Below are 17,003 nucleotides of genomic sequence, written 5' to 3' on the forward strand. Positions count from 1 at the left end.
ACACGAGTTGAACATAGCCGACACATGCGCGGTGTGTTGTTCTCACAACCCTGCTGAGGTATAAAGTGAGCCATCTCCTTCATTCATATCTTCCTTGGTCAAGCAGAAAACACATTCATTCTCTTCGCCAAAACAAAAGTCCCTCATTCACCCTTCAACCCCCTTTCAACCAGCCAAGATGCGTTTCTCCATCGTCTCCTCCGCCCTGCTCTTCGCAGTCAGCGCCCTCGCCGCTCCCACCAGCGAGCTCGTCGCCCGCCAGTCCTCCACCACCTGCGGCAACAACTACTACAGCTCCGGCCAGGTCAACGCCGCGCTCAACCAGGGCTACAACTACTACGCCAACGGCCAGCAGGTTGGCTCCGGCGACTACCCACACACGTACAACAACTACGAGGGTTTCGACTTCCCTGTCTCTGGGCCTTACCAGGAGTTCCCCATCAAGGAGAGCGGTGTCTACACTGGTGGTACGTATCATTAACAACGATGATCGTCGGGATATGTTTTGTTAATGGTAGATTTGTAGGCTCCCCAGGTGCTGACCGTGTTGTCTTCAACACCGATGGCGACTATGCTGGTGCCATCACCCACACCGGTGCTTCGGGTAACAACTTTGTTGGATGCTCTGGTACCAACTAGATTTTGACGCAATCTTGTTGAAACGGCATATTGCATAGCGGGAAGATCGATGAATGAGAACGACTTTCTTGCGCTGGTATGTACATATGCTTGGACCTACCTATCTATAGATTGGCATTGAAATGAAAGGGTATGAATGAATGAAGAAAACGATCTTATTTCACGAAGTATTGACCGGAGCTGAATCTTTGGACAATTTTTCTCTCCTGTGGTCTTGAAAATATATGTACTGTTCCTGCGGCAGGAATGCTGGCCCCCACATTTCTGATCCTTCGTTGCTTCCTTCCTCCCTCCATGGCTAGCTTCAACCTTCAGCTATATCTCCTCTTCCTTCTTGCACCTTCAAGATCATGTACCAAGGCGAATATGCTCCGAGGACTTTTTCAATCCAGGACGGCAGTACTCCTCTGGTATAGCTGAATTCTACTTCGCCACTATCTCGGCGCTGGCTACTCTCAACACGGTCCAGGCACCGAAAGAAGGCCTTGAGCTGTATACAGACTCGCGCCACGACTAGCCCGAGAAATACAACCAAACCTCCTCTGTCTACAATAACAAAATCATCGACTCTTCTCGCAAAATGCCCGCCCCCGACCTCCCGGCCCTAACCCTCCCCAACGCCCCCTCCTGGCGCCACTGGCTCTCCCAAAACACCACCACCTCCAAAGGCGTCTGGCTAACCATCGCCAACAAAAACATCACCGTCCCAACCTCCCTCACCTATCTCGAAGCTCTCGACGAAGCCCTCTGCTACGGCTGGATCGACTCCCGGGGCCGCAAACGCGACGACACAACACACACGTACCGCTTCACGCCCCGCGCCACGAAGGGGATGTGGTCGAAGCGCAACATCGGGTTCGTCGAACGCCTCATCGCCGAGGGACGGATGCAACCCGCGGGCCTAGCGACCATCGAAGCGGCGAAAGCGGACGGGCGGTGGGACGCGGCGTATTCTGGTCCTGCGAGCGCTGAGCTCCCCAAGTATTTTCTCGACGCGGTGGAGAAGGATGTTCAGGCGAAGGCTACGTGGGAGAGGCTGAATCGCGGGAATCGGTATGCGGTTTATATGCGGCTTGTGGGGTTGAGGACGGAGAAGGGGAGGGAGAGGGCGACGAGGGGGTTTGTGGAGATATTGGGAAGGGGGGAGGGGTTGGTGCCGCAGAAGGGGCTGAAAACGTATGAGGGGACGAGGAAGGGGGCGAAGAGGAAGGTGGGTGGGGATGGGGAGGTTGTCGAAGGGAAGGTTGTTGAAGATGAGCAAGTTGATGCAGCTGAGAAGCCGAACGATTCTGAGGTGGCGCGCACGACGAGATCGGGGAGACAGGCTCCTTCGTACACAGGCCAAGGCTAACGCTGAGTGGTTGCCTACCCTGGAGAATAGGAAGCCTGAAGGGACCTGCCTTATTGGTCTTCTTTGACGAGTCTGAACAAGGCAAGGCCGGTCAGACTGTATCTTCGTCAGCGCACCAACCCGAGCGGCCACTCTTCGCTAATCTAAGCAACGAGTAGACGCAGATGGCCATGTCCGCAGAGGTTTGACCTGACCCGGACAAAGACTTCAGGTCGGAGGATGTCATACCCTCATCGTCCCGCTCAAAGTGGAACGCATAAGACGAGTGATTCTTCGATCTTTGGAGAGCGACCACGCTTCCGTTCGCACTTTAGGCTGGTCAGACGGCTTGCGAGTTGTGGAGATGAGGTATTTCACTTTGAGCGGAGCGAGGAGAGTAGACGAAGCCTCGGGGGAAAAACGTTGTCGACTGAGTGGGTCTTCTCTCCACAGATCTGGTCGTCCCGAACCTTTATCGTGTGGTGGATCTGGCCACGCCAAAGCAAAATCGACAGCCTTGCATGGGGGCCATGGATCATATCAGGACGGGGAACGGATCGAGTTGCTCTTTTTGAAAACGTTAACGCTCTGCACTTTCACATGGATCCTCACTGGAATGGCCCTCTACTGTATCAGACGAATTTCAAATTTCGCTCTCAAGACAACTCGGATCTCACGGCTGGCGAATAGCTCTTCCACCATCCAAATCTCTCGCCACAGCAGTACGAACACTTTGCCTGAAGCTGCGTAAGATCTGACTGGAATGGCCACTTGGTGTTCTTGGTCATCATTACCCAAGTCGTCAGCTCAAGAAGACGATACGAGTGCTCTCCACTGTACAATGGTACATTCGAGGGCCGGACTATTTTTGGCTTTGGCTGGTCTTGGCCATGCCTCTTTTCCCTCTTCACTTCGATGCGGTCTGCGAGGGGATCTTCTGCGTCGACGTCCACTGTGGATTAGTTTCTACGCCGTACACGAGACATGGCGAGAAATGGTGGGGGAGCCAATGGCGAGGATGGATTTCCCATCGTGGGCTTAGCCTGAAATGGAGAAGCAGGGACGGTTGTTGTGCAGCGGTTATTAGGCCTTCATAGATGATTGATTACGGGAGCAGGTATCTACAAGGACTGTGAATTCAGAAGATGTGGCCTTCTTGGCACTCACGTGATCCCCAGGCACAACAACGGTTGGCCACACGGCCTTGACGCGGAGAGCGGGAGTGTGGGAGCGTCACAGCGACCAGGAGCTTGAAGCAGTTTGGGACCTACAGCACAGAAATGGTTGAGCGACCTGAGCTTCCATCGTCGTTCAACGCCGCAGCTACTGCATCGCATTGGCGGTGACGTGAAGGCACGCAATAACAATCCGGTGCGTGCATCTATTATCAACAGATAGACACAGCACACAGCACACCGCGTGGAGACGTCCGACGTCATTGGCCGTTTCGTTTCACAGAGACCCTGAGTGAGGTCGACCTCGAAAAGCTCGTGGCAGCTTTTCTCAATCATCACTCCATCCTCAGCTCACTATCACCCTCCACGAGCTTCTGCCCTTCAATTTCCCTCCACCACTCCACCAAGCTCACCGCCACTCCACCCCTTCCATCACCCTACACCACCATCATGATCAAGACCAGCCTGCTTCGGCAGGTCTCAAGAGCTTCCACCACCGCCGTCCGTCCACCAACCTCCGCCCTCCTCACCCGCCAGGCAACTCGCGGCATCCGCATCACCCCACCAGCACGCAGCGAGGAGGACAAGGACAAGCACGACGAGTACAGCACCGCCGGCAAGCCCGGTGCCTTTGAGCATGAGGGCCAGTTCTCGCGTACCGACAAGCGTATCCGTGTCGAGTACCCCGAGGAGGAGAACCTCCCCAGCTCTGCGCCAGTTCAGGGCCGTGGTGGCTTCCATTTCCGGCGGACGCTGTCGAGCTTCAGCTTGGAGGGTCGCAGTGCTATCGTGACCGGTGGTGCTAGAGGTTTGGGTCTGGTCATGAGCCAGGCGTGTGTTGTCAGTGGTTCGGATGTTGCTATTGTCGATTTGAACAGTGAGTGCAGCCATCTTCTTCATCTAACACGCCAAGATCGATACTGACATACCAATCCAAGAGGAGGAGGGTGAGAAGCAGGCCAAGCTGCTGGAGGAGACGTTCAGAAAAGAGAACCCAGGAGCGACGCGAGTGCCCAAGGTCACCGCTCACTACTGCGATGTCTCCAAGCCAGAGTCGGTCAACCAGGCCTTGGCCGAGATCATCGAAGCTCACGGCAAGGTCGACCACCTCGTCACCTCTGCCGGCTTCACCGAGAACTTCGACGCCATCGAGTACCCGCACGACCGCATTCAGAAGCTGTGGGGTGTCAACGTGGACGGCACGTATCTCTGGGCCTGCGCGGTTGCCAAGCACTTGATGGAGCGCAAGGCGGCAGGCAGTGTGGTCATGATCGGTAGCATGTCAGGTGCCATCGTCAACGTCCCACAACCACAAGCTCCCTACAACGCCGCCAAAGCCGCGGTGAGACATCTCGCCAGCTCGTTGGCAGTTGAGTGGGCTCATGCAGGTATCCGCGTAAACTGCATCTCGCCGGGATACATGCTTACGGCACTGTAAGTCAAGAACCCGAGAAAGTGGTACTAGCGGACGGCAACTGACATATCATCAAACAGCACCAAGAAGATCCTCGACGACAACCCAGAGCTCGCCCAGAAGTGGACCTCCCTCATCCCGCAGGGTAAGATGGGCCGTCCAGAGGACCTCATGGGCGCCGTCACCTTCCTGCTCTCCGACGCGGCGGGCTACGTGACCGGCGCCGATCTCCGCGTCGACGGTGGTTACACTGTGACTTAGAAGAAAGGCGTTTTGCATACCTACCTTACCTACTCCACGACAGAGATGGGAATGAAGAGCAAGAATACGTGCAAGAGAGAGAAGGGAGTGAAGCTGGATATGGTTCAAACAGCCGGCGGATAGAGGCAGATCGGATTCATGAAGGCGTTTGAAGGGCGTTTTCCATTCGATGATCGAAGGATGCATTCTTGAGTCTCACTTTTTGTCTCTAGCGGGGAAGATTAGAGACAGAGGACGTGTACGTTTTCCTGCGGTAGTTTTCTCTGAGTACTGTCAAGATTATGGAGCTCTTTTCGGATATTCTATGCCTTTGCTGCGTTTGAGAATGATGATTCATGGAGTTGGATTCGAACGAGCTGTGGTGTGAACAGCGCGGGTTCATTCGCTTGGTGATGTTGCTCCTTTGACTCGCTCCGAATGCATACGAAGGAAGACACTGCTGAAACCCTCGCAGTTATTTCATCGAGTTCGAGTTCGAGGTCTGTTATCCTCGAGCAAGAACACCCAACAAGCATCCACCACACAGCTCATCAATCCCATCTACTCGTCCAGTCCATTCCATCAACCAGGACCATCATTTATCATCAATCACCCAACTGCACCTCTTCCAACCCCTTCACCACTTCTTCCACCCCATTGGCACCCTCTCTATCCCTGCCAAACGCCACCCCCTCACAAACTCCCTGCGCGTCGAACTTGACCCCCAACATCATCTTCGCGACCCATTCGGCTGTTCGGGCGTGGAGGGTTGGTTCTCGTAGTTCTCGTGATTCTACTTCTCCTCCGCCTTCTGAATCTTCATCGCCATCTTCGTCTTCTTCATCCCCATCCCCGTCCTCATCCCCCTCCCACCCCGGAAAAACCACACACCTCCCCCGCGCCAACGCCTGAAAAACCACCACCTGATCCCTCAACCACCCATCCACCCACGCCCCACTCCCCACCTCCTCAGCCAATTTCTTAGCGCACAACTCGACCATCTCCGTCGTGGCGCGCTCCAAAGACCGAATCTTCCGGACGTACAGATGATCGCTCGCGAGGGTGTGTGTGTCGCCTGGAAAGTGCGCGAGGAGGAGGAGGTAGATTCGTTTTTCGGAGAGGGAGGATTCTGTTTGGATGTGCAGGGGGATGGTGGGTGGGAAGTGGTGCGCGAGGGTGGTGGGGAGGATGGAGGAGATGTGGGTGTGGGTTGTGGAGGGGGCGAGGAAGATCGCCGTGATTGAGGAGGGGGGTTCTGGGCGGGAGGTGGTGGTGGAGGGAGAAGGGGTGTATGTGAATGTCGGCAGGGGGAGGGTTGTCAGAGGGGGGATGGAGAGGGTGAAGGAGCCGATTCCTGGGCCGTTGCCGGTGGACCAGCCGCGTTTTTGGAGGGTTGCTGTTATGCGTGGGAGGCCGATGCGGGAGAGGGTTGGGAGGAGGACGTGGGTGATACTGAATCCATCATGTCAGCGATATGTCTCTCCTAGTGAAATGGGAAGACTTACTAGTCGTAACTGGGCGCCCCATCGACGTTCGTCCCGCCGCTGACTTCCAGTACTACCGTCCTCTGTTCGGGGAATTTCGTGAAGAGGATGAATGGTAAAACGGCCTGTAATGCGAGTCCTGTACTCCCCGCCGTGCCGATTTCGAGTTTGCACACGTAGACTTTCTTGCCGTTTTCGAGAGTCTTCTCCTCGAACGCCGGCGACAGCTCCTCCTCCCCCAAAGCCTTTGGACGAAATAGGAGCGTCTTACTCCCCTTCTCGGCACCTTCGACGGTAGCGTTGGTTGCGTGGGCGAGCCAGTTGACGCACGCGAGATGTTGCGGTTTGAGACCTCCGCCTCCGGAGCGGTTTCCTCGGATGTTTGTGATTTTTATGGGGGTGGAGGTTAAGGAGGAGAGACAGAGGGCGTTGCGGAGGAGTTGGCCGCCGCCTTCGAGGGTGCGGCCGTCCAGTTCGATGGGGGTTTTGTCTTTTGAGGGCGCCATGTTGCGGGTTGGACGGTGGTGTTGGATTCGAGGTTGGGGATGTATTTTGGGGTCGAGTTCGAGGTTTGGATGAATCGGTGTTTTAGTAGAACGGGGAAGTTATTGACAGAATTGAGAGACTTTTTCTTTGCTTCTGAAGAGACGGGAAGAGCGGAGTTGTTGGTCTTGAGAGATCGCCCGTGACTCACCATTGAATGCATTCACCAGCACAGCCTCACCTGCGATTTTCGACTAGAGAGCGGCTTCTACTAGAGGAGTCGCTCACAGTCAGTTGAAACCTAGGATTCCTGACAACGTCGTCCGTCTAAGAAAAGCCATACTGGTGTTGAGACGAGGAGGCAAGCGATTTTAAGACGCAGAGCTCGTCCTTTCACATGCAATCCAAGCCTCCTCGGGTAATGATCGCGCATGCACCGAACTCCTCCGGCTTTCAGTCACCACAGCTTGGGATGAACTGCATCTTATAGTGCTCTTGATACACGCGGCGGAGGAATAGGTCGAAAACGTGAAGTGAAACGTCGAGATGTCCAACGTCATGGTGCAGGAAGAAGATGGCGGGTTGGGCGAGAAAACCTGCAATTGAGCAGGGGAGATGCTTTTATCACACGCCTGGCCGCCGCCCAAGGATGCCGGACGGGTAAAGCAGGAAGAAGACAGATAGACGAGCCGGCTCGGTTCGGGAGCAGCCTTCCACGGCGCGGTGGGAGGAGGATAGAGTTCGAATGCTGACGATTCGGGGCGTGGGCACGACTAGCATGGCTGGTCTACGACGGCCAAAGATGAGGCATCGTCGTTTTTGATCGTGTGGATGCCCAGCGGACGTCGAAGAAAAGGCGGCGTCGTCACTCGCTAGTGGTGTGCAATGGTGCAGTCTCGCTGCTGTTGCTGCCCAGATTCATGCAGGCTGTCGTCAGCGTGAGCAGCGAATCCCGCCTCCAGCTCGTGTCTGGCTGTCTCTGCTGTTCCAAGACGACGGTCCTCCATGCTGTGACTGAACGAGCCCGATCATCCATTCACTTACTCCCTCGTTCTGACGGCCCGCCGCGCTCTGCCGTACATCCTCTCCGTCCGCACGTCGGCCGTGTGTGAAACGAAACGAAACGCCGCCCGCTTCTGGCCTCTTCTCCTGCCCCAACATCACCTCCACTCACTGCTGCCCTGCACTGCACTGCACTGTCGCGTGGAGCGGGCGAGTGCTTTCCTCACCTGACACCTCCCACGACTCAGAGGCAGCTGGCTACTGTCTCGACTTGCATCCTTCCCTCTCACCAACATTAGCAGCCAGTCTGCTCTGGACAGTATTTTACGACGACATCTGGCCACCGTTCGCTCTGTGAGCGATATATCAGGTGATCGGCCATGTCTCGCCATCCTAGAGATTACCCGGTCGCCGACCGCTACGAAGATCGAGAAAGCGATTTCTACCGACGCCCACGGCGGGACCGAGATTACGATGACCTCGAGGTCGACATGTCCCGCACGGAATACCAAGAACGACCCCGCCGAGCAGAGACCGTCGTCAAGGAGAGAGATACGGTAGTCAGCGACCGCCGGACGGATAGAGGTCCCCGTCTGCCGGACGTCTTGCGCGAGGACTACGACAAGCAATCCAACGCAGGTCAGCTGGTTGTGAGGGAGGATCGGGAAGAGGATGTCTACAGCCGGGCTCCCAGGCGGCGACGAAGTGGCGAGACGGTGAGATCTCGCGCGCCGACCGAGAGAGTTGAGAAGGAGGAGATTGTGTTCAAGGAGTCTGAGCGAGAACGAGGCCCGCCATACCCTCGCAGTGGACGGAGCGAGGTGGAATTTCGAGGTCGCGAGGACGATGAGATTATCTACAGAGAGCGCACTCGCTCCAGACCGCCTCCACGTGAGCGTGAGGAAGAGAAGATTGATATCAACATCAGACGGGAAGAGAGTCGACCACCTCCCCCGCGAGATATTCCTGTTGAAGAGATTCGATTTAGACGTGGTGGAGGGGAGCGACCAGCCCCGCCGCGAACGACTGTCGACAAGACTGAGATTGATATACGCGAGAGCAGTGCTCCACCACCGCGTACACGAACAGTGGTCGATCGAGAAGAGATTGATATCCGAGAAAGACGCTCGCCAGCTCCACCACGATCTGTAGTCGACAAGGAGGAGATCGAGATTCGTGATAGTCGGCGTGGTCCACGAGGTCGCGAGGTCTTCAAGGAGGAGATTGATATTCGCGAGCGCAGCCGTCACCGTTCCGCCAGTCGGCCGAATCTGGTCGCTCGCAAGGAAGAGGAATGGATTGTTCGACGACCACGAACACCTCCCCCGCAGGACTACGAAAAAGAAGAAATTATCATCCGGCGCAAAGAGAAGAGTGTCTCACCTGAGCCAGAACCACCACGCGAGCCAACACCCGAACCTCCACCTCCCCCGCCACCTGAGCCAATCTACCGCCCACCAATCATTCAGGAAGTCATCACTCATCATCGTCACATCGATCACGGGGTTGAGCGTGCTCGATCACCTACACCGCCTCCACCACCTCCCAGTCCACCACAAGTAAAGGATGATAGTCTGGAAATTGAGATCAAACGCAAAGGCACCCGTAACGGCAAAGCCTATGAAGAAGACATCACTTTTGAGCGAGAGACGAAAGAACGTGAAGAGCCAAGCCGCGAACTTCAACGTTGGGAAGACCGTCGTGAAAGGTCTGTGAGTGTCGCCAGACGCAGGTCGCCATCTCCTCACCGCCGACGATACGACGACGAAATGTTGGCAGAGGCAGACTACTACAACCGCAAGATCGCCTCGCGAGCCTATCCGGGCGAGGCGTGGAATGGAGCGACAAAGGATTGGGGGCTTGTCGACATCCCACCAGGCACAGAGCGTGTCCGCATGGATGGTATTGGTGGTGGGGCTCAAGAAGTGTCGTGGGATCGCTACAGTGGGCAGCGGCGCGGCAAGTTCATTTCTGGAGACCGCATCTACGAGGCAGATTACGGCAATGGCTACCACTCACCGCCACCTCTTCCACCAGCACGCCCTCCTCCACGTGAGGTTCGTGAAGAGAAAGAAGAGATCAAAATCACCCATACTCGAACCAACGAAGACAAGCCCAAGAAGCGAGACAAGATGTGGACCGAGGTCACAAAGGATCTTGTAATCAAAGAGGCCATCGACGAGCAGGGCTACGATTATGAGGAAACGGACGATCACTTCTATATCATCGAGTACTTGAAATACGTGAGTGATGGACAGAAGCTTGTGAATGAACAGGGCGCTAACGATGTTTCAGGAGGACGTTGTGCGTCTTGTCGAGATTACGGAAGACATCAAACGTGAACGCCGCGACCGCATTCGGGAGATTCAGTGGGAGCGAGAGGAACGTGAACGCGCACCAAAGCTGCTCCCACCACCCCCACCGGTACCAGCTCCTCCAAGGTCCAAGTACGACGAGCGAATCTACGAGCGTGAGTACATCTACGACCGAGACGGCCGACGATGGCGTTAGGATGGCCGTTGTGCAAGACGTCAACGATCCTCGTCCTTTACATATGCATCGACAAGGCAACGATAACGATACGATTCAACTGCGTTTGGAGGCATTCAGCGAAGGAAGCGTGTTTATTTCGGGCCGATACCCCGACAAGCGGGACCTGGGAAAGAAAGGGCAAACGATAGAATCAGGGCGAGGAAGTGATCAGGAAGACGTCCAGCAGCCTACGACGATTACGACCATTCCGACTTTTTTTCTCCCATCATCATCATGGCATGCAGCGAGTGGGCGAGTGAGCGATCAGGCAAGCGACGAGCGAGGCATTTTCGTGGGCGCGCTTTGGTTTTGATTTTCTTCTTCCACTTTTGCTTAGAGTGGGGTGTGTAGGCTCTTCCTCTTCTTTGCGATACGTAGGGTAGTGAATACACTGTTTCGCAGCATGAGTACCCTCCCCGTTCTGGTCATAGTGGAATGTATGGAACTGCTATCTCTCCGGATTCCATAAGTGACTACGCTGCTTATTGCACTCCAAGCTCCTGAGATGGCTTAGGAGTAATGGGGATGTATGTTGCACTAAGGGTGTGGTTTTCAGTCCCGTGATTGAGTTCTTTAGTCCATCGCGTGACGTCACCACTTTAGAACCGACACGTGAAGCTACGCGACGTCAAGTGAATGTTCAACAAAGTACACCATACTCGAGCACACTCGAATCCCACCACCGACCCGACCGCATCCAGGACAGAGCATGCCATAACACCACCCCACCACAAGGACGATGTCCTCCTCCCAACCCTTTGCCTCCTCCCCCATCTCGCCCTCCCACCGCCGCCCCCGCCGCAGCAAATTCACCTACAAGAACCTCTCCACCCTCGCTCACTATGCGACCAACTCCCCCCTGCGCGTCATCGCACACATCGACCTCGACGCCTTCTATGCACAATGCGAAATGGTCCGTCTCGACGTTCCCGCGGACCAACCCCTCGCGGTGCAGCAATGGCAGGGCCTGATAGCGATCAACTACCCCGCGCGAGCGTATGGATTGAGTCGGCATGTGACGATCACGGAGGCGAAGGAGAAGTGTCCGGATATCATCTGTCAGCACGTCGCGACGTGGAAAGAGGGGGATGTCTCATGGGGGTATTCGGAGGATGCGTGGAAGGAGATTGCGAGTCGGAAGGTGAGTCTCGATCCGTATCGGATTGAGTCGAGGAAGATTTTGGCCGTGATCAAGGAGGCTTTGCCGGAGGAGAAGCAGAGGGTGGAGAAGGCGAGTATCGATGAGGTGTTTCTGGATTTGTCGGCGCAGGTGCATGCCGTTATGTTGGAGAGGTTTCCCGAGTTGGGGGGCCCGCCGCCGTATGATGATCCTACGGAGTGTTTGCCGCGACCGCCGACGACGGTGCTGGATTGGAAGGCGGATGCGTTGGTGGATTTGGATGCTAGCCAGAGTGAAGAGGATGATCCGGATTGGGACGATATCGCCATGTTGATTGGGTCGGAGATCGTGCGGGATGTTAGGAAGAAGGTCTATGAGAAGTCGAGGTATACGTGCTCGGCGGGGCTCAGCAAGAACAAGATGTTGGCGAAGCTGGGCAGTGGGTATCAGAAACCGAATCGACAGACTGTGATTCGGAATCGCGCCGTGGGGCATTTTCTGAGCGGGTTCAAGTTTACGAAGATCAGGAACTTGGGCGGAAAGTTGGGGGATGAAGTCGTGGCGGCGTTTAATACGGATTCTGTCAAGGACCTCCTCCCCGTCCCCATCGAGCAACTCAAGAAACAGCTGGGCGACGACACAGGCTCCTGGCTCTACTCCGTCCTCCGAGGCGAAGACCACAGCGAAATCAACCCGCGCACCCAAATCAAATCTATGCTCTCCGCCAAATCCTTCCGGCCCTCCATCAATACTATGGAAGTCGCCTGCAAATGGCTGCGGATCTTCGTCGCGGACATCTTCGGGCGGCTCGTGGAAGAAGGCGTCCTCGAACACAAACGCCGTCCGAAGACCATCAACCTCCACCATCGCCAGGGCCAGCAGAGTCGGAGTAAACAGATTCCTATACCCATGGGGAAGGGCATCACGGAGGAGGTGCTGTTCGATCTGGCCAAGCGGTTGTTGGCGATGTTTATTGTTGATGGACGGGCGTGGCCTTGTTCGAATTTGAGTTTGAGTGTTGGGGGGTTTGAGGATGGGGTGGTGGGGAATAAGGGGATTGGAGGGTTTTTGGTTAGGGGGGATGAGGCGAGGCAGTTGCAGCAGGGAGGGGGTGGTGGGATGTTTGGCGGCGGTGGTGGTGGTGGTGGTGGAGGCTCGAGGGGTGAGCCCAAGAAGAAGAGGAGGAGGATTAAGGCTGGAGGGATTCCGACGTTTTTTGCGCATCGGTGGGATGGGACCGGGGAGGATGATGGCGAATCGCAGAGGGAAGACAGTATGGAGACTCCGCCTCTTGATGAAGACAACAATGGTGAAGGAAGTGGCATGGAGGCGCGGAATGTGGATCCGATTGATGAGCTTTATGAGCACCACGAGGACGAAGACAAGGAGTTTCCACATGGACCAGACCGGGACACGGCAGAACAGTCTACGCTCCCACCCTCCTTCCAACCACAAACAGATGACACCCCATCAACACCCTCAGTTCACGAGGCAAACGATCTCCCCGACAACAATACCACGACATCAGACGACACCTACCAATGCTCCCGCTGCAGACAACGGGTCCCAGAGACCGAGAAGACAGAGCACGATGACTTCCATTTCGCGCAGGACTTGCAGAATGAGCGTGAGAGTCCGCCGCCAAGGCCACCGCCACCCAAAGCTGTGCCGCCGACGTTATCGAAAAATAATAAGTCGAAGGGGAGGGGTCGACCGCCTGGTGGAGGTGCTGGTGGCGGAGGGGGTGTGGAGAAGGGGCAGAGGAGGTTGGCCTTTGGGTAGGGTGGGTGGATTGCTGGGTATATGGTTAACAGAACACCTTCTCAGTACTAAGCAGTCTCTCCAGAAATTAGATCACAGAGAGAGAAAGCTCCAGCGGACGGTGTTGATTGTATATAGCCTTGTCGATAGCCATGTGACGTCGCGCAAGCCGCACGTGCGGGTGGGGTCGTTGGTTTCATCGTGTGAAGTCAAAATTGGAACTTTGCGACGCTCACGACTCGACTTCACGATTACCTCCCTTTGATGACAGGAATCCGCAACATCTACCACGATCGCATTAGTAACATGATACTCGACATTACTGTTGTGATCTGGCTACATGGTGAAATGGCAGGCGTCTTTGTCTTATCAAGTGGCTTCGCCCAACCTCTTGGGCCGTTCGCTCTCCATCCCTCCCCAGACATGCCCCCGATGACAAACCATCAAGGGCGAGTCATTCGGTTTCGCACTCTGTACGTTCTGTTCCAGCAATCACAACAAGAAGAAAAACAGTGGGAGAGGTCCAGTTCAGCCTCGCCGTCATCTTCACTGCAAGCCACCCCGATCTCCTCATCGCTTGCCATCTCATCACGCTATGTGGCGGAGGCGCTCGTGCAGCGCGGCGTTCTGGGCAAGGCGGGCTCCAACATCTCTCATTGCCATTAGACTTTGCACGCCGTCCTGGTAATTGGATCAGAGACACTTTTCGAAACTGATGCAGTTTTGGGCCTGGCTTGCGAGAGGAAGAGGTGAGTTTCGCCTGTGCTTTTCTTCCTTCTACATACTTGGTAGATATAGCCAAGGATCAGCCAGGCCCGGACATGACGAACGATCTACTTCGGAAGCACTGCCTCTCCCAGGACCCGGGGAATTCGTATATCTTGGGGCTACTTCGGTTGTTTTCACTTTCGTATTTACGTGCCCAGGGTAGGAACTTCGACTTTCGCAGAGGGAAGCTTTCCTTTCGCAGAGGGAACATCGCTCATCATGGGCGTCTTTTCGCTCGTTGTTTCTCTCGTTTTTGCTTCTGCTCTTACATCCGCTACGCCGACGGAGCAACATCTGGACGAGCGACTGCTCGATGACGACTATGCGCCAATTCCGGCTTCGTGCCCAAACACGCAGCTGGTGAGGCCCGCGGGAGGTATCGGCTCGGATGAGAGCAGATACTACAATGCTCGCAAGAGGAAAGCGGATACTGGATTGGCGGCTTGGTTGAAGAAGCAAGGTCGCTTCAATACCAACTCTTTGCCTTCTGTTGGACTTGCGTCGAGCGGGGGTGGTTATCGGGCTTTGTTGGAGGGTGCGGGTGTCGTGCAGGCTTTTGATGGGAGGGATGGGAATTCGAGCGTCAGTGGGCTTTATCAAGGGCTTACTTATGAGTCTGGTTTATCAGGTACGCATGCCAGGTGAGGGGAAAGATGGAAGTGCTAATATGCTACAGGAGGTGCATGGTTCTTGAGTTCTCTCGCTGGTAACAACTGGCCAACGATATCATCCCTGCGAGATAATCTATGGGAAGACGCCTTCGAGAACAGCTTCCTCTTGCCTGCCAACATCCTCAATTCAGACCAGTACTTGGAGATAACAGATGATATCCTGGACAAGGAGAGAGCTGGGTTTGACACAACCATTTTCGATCCCTATGGCCGTCTGCTCTCTTACGGCTTTCTTTACGGCCCTGACGGTGGCGATGAAATCCGGTTGTCCACCCTGACATCATACAGCAACTTCACCTCCTTCAATGTGCCATACCCGATCATGACCGCCCTTGGTGTCGACAGAAGCTACGAGGGCCAGTGCTATCCCACCCTCAACGCAACCCAGTACGAATTCCACCCTTACGAGTATGGCTCTTGGGACAAAGGCGTCTCGGCCTTCGCCAACACAGAATACATGGGCAGCAACCTCACCAACGGCCGGCCGACCCAGGTAGGTAAATGTATCACCCACTACGATAACATCGGCTATGTCTTCGGCACCAGCAGCGACATCTTCTCCTCCGTCTGCCAACCCCTCGAGCCTCTCTTCGACGAAGACTCTCCACTGGCAAACTTACTCCAAGGTTTTATCAACTCGACCGGGAGCCCAAGCTTTCAGGACCTTTTCGGCCTCTATCCAAACCCCTTCTACAAATACCCCCGTAGCAGCCGAGTCAACACCCAACCCAAACTCACCCTCGTCGACGGCGGCGTCGCAGGTCAAAACGTCCCAATCTGGCCCTTCATCCAACCCGGCCGAACCGTCGACGTCCTCATCACGGGCGACAACTCAGCAGACACAAACGACAACTACCCCAACGGCACCGAACTCCACCAAACATACCTCAACGCCCGCGCCGCCGGCCTGACCAAAATGCCCTACATCCCCGACGCCGACACCTTCGTCGCCCAAGGTCTCAACAAACGCGCCGCCTTCTTCGGCTGTCCCGCGCAATTCAACACCAACTCCAGCAACGCCAACAGAAACCCCCCACCCTCCTACCACAACAACGGCCCCAACAACAACCAACCCACAATCCTCATCATCAACCTCCCCAACGTGCCCTACATCTACCCCTCCGGGCAATCGACGCTGAAAATCCAGTATTCGAAGGCGGAGACGAGGGCGATGATTGCGAATGGGAATGCGATTGCGACGCAGAATGGGGAGGAGGGGTGGGCGGTTTGTTTGGCTTGTGCGGTGAAGTATAAGGATGGGTTGAGGGGGTTGCCGAGGCAGTGTGGGAAGTGTTTTGAGAGGTATTGTTATTTTGGGTAGAGGGGAGAGGGACGGGAGGGGAAGGGAGGTAGTGTAGAACTGCTAGTGAATAGATCTGGGTTTTCATCTAAGGCTGCCCAACGACCTTGAAGGCATGACCTTCTCGGTAAAATTCCGAATCGCACTCGACTCCTGCACCTACACGGCACTTCGAATGGGCAGTCGCCATAAGGTCTCGGTATTTTTCCTCGGGGATGTACTTACTTATCATGACTTTAACGTGGTGGTAGGACCTCCCGACTCGCGATACCTTGCTGAATGAGCAAGTGGCGAGATAAGGGTCTTTAATCTGGGGGACCTGAGATCGCGGTAGGATTTCGGATAGGCCGGCATAGATGAATGGGTAGTCCAGGGTGACGAAATGATTCCTAGGGACATCTTTCGTCTTCGCATCGCCGCCGAACTTCGTGGTGCTCTAGGGGATGGAAAGGTAGTCGAAGTAATGCCGGACGACGCTGATTTTCTGTATGGCAGTGGATACTTTAGTCGGCGAAGGTCGAGAGAGGTCTTGTCGTGACCACCAAGTCTGAACGATTGTTCGATTAAGGCTACGCATCTGCCTGCTTGATGGAGTTGGACAGCCCCATAGAGTGAAGGAGTCTTGCCATTCCTGTAGAAGGTCTCTGTGGAATGTACGAGTACGAGCGTTGGATGACTTCTCGCCAAATAGGCGGTTACATACTATATATACATATGTCGAGTAAGTGGGAAGGGGTCTACCGGCCGACTACCCTTAGCATAGTGGAGATGTATCGATCGATGTACGCATGGTGTAGGGAGGCAATGTAACCGGACGTGATTAGATCGAACACTTCAAGACCCATACACATCGACAACGTTTGTGATCTATCTTCACGTTCCTGACGAAGCCTTGGAGTCCAAACAAGTTGAACGCCCTGACTTGCTGCATGACTGCAAGACCGGACAACTATAACAAGCTAGCATATTCCTAACCCTAAACATTCAATTCTAGCTTATGCCCAGGAGCAGCCTAAGGAGTAGCCTAAGGCATTAAGTTCTGTGTAGTTGCACCCATCGTAATCGATCAAGAAAGCCTCATTAC

At 55.1% G+C, this 17,003-nt stretch overlaps 7 protein-coding genes across 7 annotated transcripts; 6 read left to right on the plus strand and 1 right to left on the minus strand.

The window, feature by feature from the left end:
• Positions 1-178: 178 nt before the first annotated feature.
• M409DRAFT_71063 (uncharacterized protein) lies at positions 179-639 on the plus strand (the record flags this gene model as incomplete). The annotated part of the gene is made up of 2 exons (XM_033819016.1): positions 179-467; positions 527-639. The coding sequence occupies 2 exons, from the start codon at positions 179-181 to the stop codon at positions 637-639; spliced, it is 402 nt and encodes a 133-aa protein (XP_033660285.1).
• Positions 640-1,219: 580 nt separating this feature from the next.
• Positions 1,220-1,990, plus strand: M409DRAFT_71064 (uncharacterized protein; the record flags this gene model as incomplete). Its single annotated transcript, XM_033819017.1, has 1 exon — positions 1,220-1,990. One exon carries the CDS (start codon positions 1,220-1,222, stop codon positions 1,988-1,990), a length of 771 nt encoding a protein of 256 aa, XP_033660286.1.
• A 1,604-nt stretch (positions 1,991-3,594) lies between these two features.
• M409DRAFT_30148 (uncharacterized protein) lies at positions 3,595-4,819 on the plus strand (the record flags this gene model as incomplete). Its single annotated transcript, XM_033809784.1, has 3 exons — positions 3,595-4,021; positions 4,083-4,578; positions 4,639-4,819. 3 exons carry the CDS (start codon positions 3,595-3,597, stop codon positions 4,817-4,819), a joined length of 1,104 nt encoding a protein of 367 aa, XP_033660287.1.
• Positions 4,820-5,403: 584 nt separating this feature from the next.
• On the minus strand, positions 5,404-6,788 carry M409DRAFT_30149 (uncharacterized protein; the record flags this gene model as incomplete). The annotated part of the gene is made up of 2 exons (XM_033809785.1): positions 5,404-6,250; positions 6,304-6,788. The coding sequence occupies 2 exons, from the start codon at positions 6,786-6,788 to the stop codon at positions 5,404-5,406; spliced, it is 1,332 nt and encodes a 443-aa protein (XP_033660288.1).
• A 1,359-nt stretch (positions 6,789-8,147) lies between these two features.
• Positions 8,148-10,278, plus strand: M409DRAFT_30150 (uncharacterized protein; the record flags this gene model as incomplete). Its single annotated transcript, XM_033809786.1, has 2 exons — positions 8,148-10,010; positions 10,063-10,278. The coding sequence occupies 2 exons, from the start codon at positions 8,148-8,150 to the stop codon at positions 10,276-10,278; spliced, it is 2,079 nt and encodes a 692-aa protein (XP_033660289.1).
• Positions 10,279-11,038: 760 nt separating this feature from the next.
• On the plus strand, positions 11,039-13,201 carry M409DRAFT_60866 (uncharacterized protein; the record flags this gene model as incomplete). Its single annotated transcript, XM_033814598.1, has 1 exon — positions 11,039-13,201. The coding sequence occupies one exon, from the start codon at positions 11,039-11,041 to the stop codon at positions 13,199-13,201; it is 2,163 nt and encodes a 720-aa protein (XP_033660290.1).
• Positions 13,202-14,167: 966 nt separating this feature from the next.
• On the plus strand, positions 14,168-15,940 carry M409DRAFT_60867 (uncharacterized protein; the record flags this gene model as incomplete). The annotated part of the gene is made up of 2 exons (XM_033814599.1): positions 14,168-14,576; positions 14,625-15,940. The coding sequence occupies 2 exons, from the start codon at positions 14,168-14,170 to the stop codon at positions 15,938-15,940; spliced, it is 1,725 nt and encodes a 574-aa protein (XP_033660291.1).
• Between the last annotated feature and the right edge of the window lie 1,063 nt (positions 15,941-17,003).

The sequence above is a fragment of the Zasmidium cellare genome (genome assembly GCF_010093935.1).
Source record: "Zasmidium cellare ATCC 36951 unplaced genomic scaffold M409scaffold_60, whole genome shotgun sequence".
In the NCBI taxonomy this organism is placed as follows: domain Eukaryota; kingdom Fungi; phylum Ascomycota; class Dothideomycetes; order Mycosphaerellales; family Mycosphaerellaceae; genus Zasmidium; species Zasmidium cellare.